The 6,000-nt window shown below is 45.5% G+C and overlaps 1 protein-coding gene across 2 annotated transcripts in view; it reads right to left on the bottom strand.

Moving 5' to 3' along the window:
* ywhae1 (tyrosine 3-monooxygenase/tryptophan 5-monooxygenase activation protein, epsilon polypeptide 1) overlaps positions 1-5,664 on the bottom strand; it is a 43,699-nt gene extending 38,035 nt beyond the window's left edge. For both annotated transcript variants that reach the window (XM_078548298.1, XM_078548299.1), the window contains exon 1: positions 5,234-5,664. In XM_078548298.1, coding sequence (XP_078404424.1) covers positions 5,234-5,297 — 64 coding nt within the window. In that variant the 5' untranslated portion in view covers positions 5,298-5,664. The remainder of the gene's footprint in view (positions 1-5,233) is intronic.
* Positions 5,665-6,000: the final 336 nt, after the last annotated feature.

The raw sequence follows: 6,000 nt of genomic DNA on the forward strand, positions 1-6,000 counted from the left end.
GTGCTCTCCCCAAGGCCCTACACAGCTGCAGTAAAACTTCCCTACTTTTATATTCCATTCCCCTTGCAATAAATGCCAACATTCCCTTTGCCTTCCTAATCACTTGCTGTACCTGCATACTAACTTTGAGATTCAAATTTTGTAGGACAGTGAGGTAGAGCTGGGTGTCATCAGTGGAAACTGCCACGGTGCTTTTACATGTTGCTGCTGAGCGGCAGCAGGTAAATGAGAAACAGCAGGAGCCAATGATAGCTCCTTGGGGAACACTGGGATAACAGTGTGGGAATGGGAAGAGAAGCCATTGCAGATGATTCTCTGGCTACAATTCCATAGATAGCAATGAAACTAGGCAAGTGCAATTCTAACCTGGACAACAGTGGAGAGATGTTCAAGGACGACGATGTAGTCAACTGTGTAAAAGACTGCAGAAGGGTGAAACAGGACGAGGAGGGCCTGTTTACTTTTAGCAGTAACATAGGTTGGTATTTGAGGCTTTGATAAAAGCCATGCTGTGGCTGGGACAGAAACCTAGTGGGAGCAATTCAAACATGAATTTGTGGGAAAGATGGGAACGGATTTGGTAGGTGACAGCACATTCAAAGGGCTTGAAAGAAAAAGGGTGGTAGTTTGCAAGAACTGAGGGAGGTCAAAGCACTGGTGTTCCTCTAAGAAAATATTAAGTAAATGCTCCAAATCATTTATTTAAGTGGCAATGTTATAATTAAGTCCTAGAAAACATTCCAAATTGAAAACAGATTTGTAGTTTTATCTAAGGGATCACTACTCCAAATTAGTTCATCATCTGTATTATACCATTTTCCAACTAAGTTTGCTGCTTTTTAGCTCCCTTGATGGCTTATTTTGTAAAGGCAACAGCTTGGTCCAGTTGGGAGAATTTCTAATATCAGACAGAAGGGTGCCAGTTTACACCTTGCTGCAGACCTGCTCTGGATTCGGCTAGGCCAGATAGTCAGTTCTGAGCTCTGGCACCATGTATGATGGGCCAAGTGGACATCTTTGTACAATTCTGATTCTAGAACTTCACACCCCTTCTACCAATCTAACAATACAGATGTTTGTTTTCCTCCCACAGAAAAAAACATTGAGCTGGCAAGCACTCCAATGCAGTGAGTTATGGTTGGAAATGCCATCATTTGGATGAGACCTTGAACTATGGCTCCACCGGCTTGTTCAAGTGGACACAATACGATTGAAGTCGGTGTTTTTCCAGTGTCTGAACTCGTTCTTCTCAACCACCACAACCAAAAACAGATTAACTGGTCATTTATTTATTCAAGAGCACTCATTTATTTGCTGATTGTGGGACTTTGCATGCAAATTGCCTATCCCACTTACCTACATTAATGGAGGCCACACTTCAAAATGTCATTAGTTGTAAAGCTCTAGAGTATGCAGAGGCCAGTCAACAAAGATCTGACTACACTAATCCCATTTTCCAGCGCTTGGCCCATAGCCCTGGAGGCAATGGCAATGCAAGTGAATATCTAAATACTTAAATATTACGAGTGTTTCTGACTCAACCACCCTTTCAGGCAGAGAGTTCCAGACTCCCACCACCCTCCGGGTGAAAAAATTTCTCAACTCCCCTTTTGGCTTTCTACCTCTTACCTTAAATCTATGCCCCCTGGTTATTGACCCCTCTGCTAATGGAACAAGCTATCCACCCTATCCATGCCCCTCAAAATCTTATACACCATATCAGGTCCCCTCTCAACCTTCGTTGCTCCAAGGAAAACAACCCCAGCCTATCCAGTCTTTCCTCATAGCTCAGACCCTCCAGCGCAGGCAGCATCCTGGTAAATCTCTTCTGCACCCTCTCCAGTGCAATCACTTTCTTCCTATAATCATTCTTCACTAAACCACATAGGTAATAGGCAGAAGGTACCAACTGCAATTTCCAGCCTGCACTTAATTAGCTGATCCTAGTCATGGCAGACGTTGGGTGCAACAATTGCCTCTCCTCCCTGCCCAGCCCCACAGCAATGTACATTCCCAATTGTCATCACTGTTTCACGTCTCTGTTAAGAAGTGCAGCATGTGGACTTAAATGACTAATGGAGGAAGGGGGTCTGCTAGCATGCAGATGTACAGGAAAACTGTAATTGTTTTTTTTAAAAACTTGTTTCAAACTCCAAAGTTGTTGAGGTTCCATGTCATCCACAAACCACACCCAGTGATATGCTTCAAAGAGACCCTGTACTCCTGAGCACCAAATGAGTCAATGACCGAAATGAAATTGCAGAAGTCTCACCCACATGACTGGTGGGCAGCAGTTGATGACTTAGTCACACAGTTAGTGGCATCTTTCAATCTGTCGAGCCGTCACAGCCTGCCAACTCCAATCAACAGTCACACCTCCTAAATGGCCTCGAGTGAACAGTTGGACAGGTAAAGGGCATGGAGCACAATCAAAACAAAGAAAATGAGTAAGCAAATAGGACTGAAACAGAAGAGACAATAGATTAAAGTCTACACAGATTAGGAAGATCTGTACTGGCTGGTCCAAAGATTTGAAGTAACCAAGAAATTCTTCCACAACAAACAATTCAACCTTCCACTCCATGATCTCCTCTTATAATGGAGTATTTGGTTGAAGTAACAGTTGGTTCACAGACCAATTAACAACAGGATTAATCACACCAGAGATCAAATACTGAATCTTCCTGATCTGCATGAAAATGCCATAGCATGCAACACATCAATAACTTGAGCCACTGAATGTTTTAACACTGAAAAATTCAAAGAGTGACAATGCCCTAGTGACAGCTTTATTGCTACGAGATAAAAAAAAACACATGGAAGACTTGTTTACAAATCAGTTTTATTTGTTGCAAAAATGGGTTTATCACACAATTGTTCTAGTTCTCTACTTCCCATCATTTCGCACAGGTTATTCAGCCTACATCTACGACAACTGTTAACAGGGCAGAGATTAGTTTCAGAAAGAGAAACTGGAGGCCATCTTGACATTGGAGGGCGAGGCCTGGATTTAGTTTGGCATCTCAGCGGAGAGAAAGTGCAAAAATGCCACCAAGTTAGATTGTTTTTAAACACAGTTCCTGCTGAAAAAACTAGCATTCCTTCTGTTAAAAGACCTTATTTAAATCACATTTATAGATTAAGATTTCCTTCAGCCACTGAATACTCAAAGAGGTCATGTCTGAAGCACTGCAATCTTATTAGTCTGGTCAGCATAATGCACCAAGATGGGAAGGACTTAACTGTTCAGGTATTCTCATTCTTTCAGAAGGCATATCTTCGAAGAATCTTAAATTGATTCCATTTCCTGGCCATTGTACCACACACTGCCTGGGAAACAGTGGCCTGCCTGGTAGATGCATCTGGACTCTGCTTGTGCCACCCACGTAGCAGAATGTCAGCAATGGCAAAGATTATACTGCATTTCTACCAACAATGCACAATTAAATATATGCGAAAAATCATTTTAGTGAAACCAACTGAAATGGCTAAAATTTGAGAAAAACACAATGCAAATCCCTCAGCTTGCAGTCAGAATATTTGAAACCAGCCCCACCACTCTACTGCTGACAGTCTCTTAAGAGGTTTCAATGTCCAACTACAGGCCAGCACTGTGGGAGTTTCACTCAAAACAAAGTTACAAGGCACAGGTCCCTGTTACAATTAAAAAATGTGATCCCTTTCACTTTGGATTTACAATATATCATGCAGTTACTGCAATAACAGTTGAAAACATGTCACATCATAAGTGCAGTAAATTACAATAATCTGCTAAAACCTCCCTAAATCGTAACTGCAAGGAAGAATAGCCACCCCCCCCAAAAAAAGTTGGCCATTTACCACAGTCACAACTGAATTTATTGCAACAGTAGCATGACGCTGCTAGATTTATAACAATTAATATTAGTAATTTGACAGTTTAGTTTCAAAAAACTGATTTAAAAAATGCCGATGGCAGGAAATGTGCTTTCTCTTAATTATTAGCAGAATTCATTAACAGATAGCATTTAGGTAAGCAAGCTAGTTCAGTTTCTTGGGTGGGGCAAGAGATGCGGAATAGTATTAAAAAATGTTCTATACTCAAATAACTTGAAGTTGGCTTCATGTTAAAGGATTGAATTTTATCACTTTACCCCACAACTACACACATCCAGGATTGCAACTGTAGAACCCAAGCCAACCCTTAAGTTAAAGATCAAAGAAAAGCAAATAGACCACGAAACCTTCATCAGATAAAAAATTCCACCTGACACAGGATGAGCCAAAGGAGACAGGAAAAAGAGACCTTTACAATGAGAAGCTGGGTTTGAGACGAGAAATTCCTTGCCTCCACCCTTGCCTTATTTCTCAGCGTGTGCGCGCTAAGGGTGACCTGCAACTTCCGCCTCAGCAGAATGAAAGAGAAAAAAAATCACCCTCAATCCCACTAGACAAGTCATCAAAAAAATTAAATTATAACGACATAAGATTAAAATATCCCAATTCTTGTAGTTCCGACCAGAAATTTTATTTTATGTAAAATACAAATTAAAACAAGGTTGGCCCATTCGCTGGGTGGTGGGTCCCCATTAAAAATCTTTTAAAAAAAAATTAAAAGTATGCGAGAGAGGGGTAAAAACACCACAACCCCTTCCATTAACCCCAAATTCCACCCTTCACCCAGGGGCAATTCAATGCCTTTCTGTAAGGTGGTGGTTAGTGGGGTTTTTTTTTTGGGGGGGGGGGGGGGGGGGGAGTCAGATATAGCATTTTGAAACAGAGGGCATAGAACATAAAAAGGGAAACCATAAAGAAAACAAATGGGGGTGAGGAATCTATGAAGGAGATCTTCCTCTCCATGATGTAAAAGGGAGGGGTCGATGTGAATAAAGAGGCTAAGGTCTTGCTGTGTGTGTCTCTGGAGAAGCAGCACCCCAACCCCATCCTCCTCAGTCGGGGGCGGCGGGGAAGAGAGGGGAGGTGGTCACATGGACCCCGGGGAGGGTGTTTGTGGGGCTGGGGTAACGGGGGTGGGGGGGAAAGCTGGGGGAAGGAGAACACGGGCACCGAGCGGCCGCCGGGCGCCATTTTGTGAAGCCGGCGGCCGGGGGAGAGAGCGGGGGAGGGGAGGAGAGAGCGGGGGAGTGGAGGAGAAACCCCCCCCACCATCACCCTCCAGGAAAAAAAACCCCCAAAATATCCCCGAACCACCCCCCACGCCCGCCCGCCCGCCCCACCTCAAAACTTCACTCACCGTCGTAGCGCTCAGCCTGCTCGGCCAGCTTGGCTTGGTAGACGAGGTCCTCGCGGTCCTCCATGTTCTCCGGCGGGGGAGCTGAGGCGCTCGATGGACGGAGTGGGAGTTGGGGAGGGGGGCGGGGGAAGGGTTTTTTTTTGTTGGGTGGTTTTTGTTTTTTTTCGGGGGGGGAGGGAGAAGGATGTAGAGGTTTTTTTTAAACCACTGGAGCTTTTTCCTTTTTTCTTCCTCGCTAAAAGAGTGAGAGGGAGGTGATGGAGAAGAGGCGACAAGCAGACACCGAGGAAGCGACCGCCGTCCTGAGGAAGCAGCTGAGCCGCCGACACACGAAGCTCGCACCCGCCGCCGAGCAGCTGCCAAAATGGCGGACGGACAGGGTATAGTTCCGGGCCCGGCTGCCCGAGCGCTTGCGCCCCCTCCCACTTTGAGCTCCGGTGGTGATGCGGTCGGCGCACTAATTTCCCCTTCGCCGCTGCCTCTTGTCTGTGGATGAGGTGCGCGCATGCGCAGCGGGGGGGAAAAAAAAAAGGAGCGAGGCGGAAGGATACTCGGGCGCGGGCCTCGGCTCCGTCAGAGAAAAAAGGCACAAAGCACAAAGCGCCGGGCACCGCGCCTTAAGCCGAGCGCTCCGCGCGGGTACAGCGGCTCAGCGGAGCGCAGACACAAAGAGAGACGAAGGCCACTGTGTCCAGTCACACTGGAAAAGTAGCGCCAGCCACTTACTGAAGAGGAGAGACTGTGGGAGCATGGAGCACAGAATGTAC

Source organism: Cetorhinus maximus, chromosome 9 (genome assembly GCF_964194155.1).
Source record: "Cetorhinus maximus chromosome 9, sCetMax3.hap1.1, whole genome shotgun sequence".
In the NCBI taxonomy this organism is placed as follows: Eukaryota; Metazoa; Chordata; class Chondrichthyes; order Lamniformes; family Cetorhinidae; genus Cetorhinus; species Cetorhinus maximus.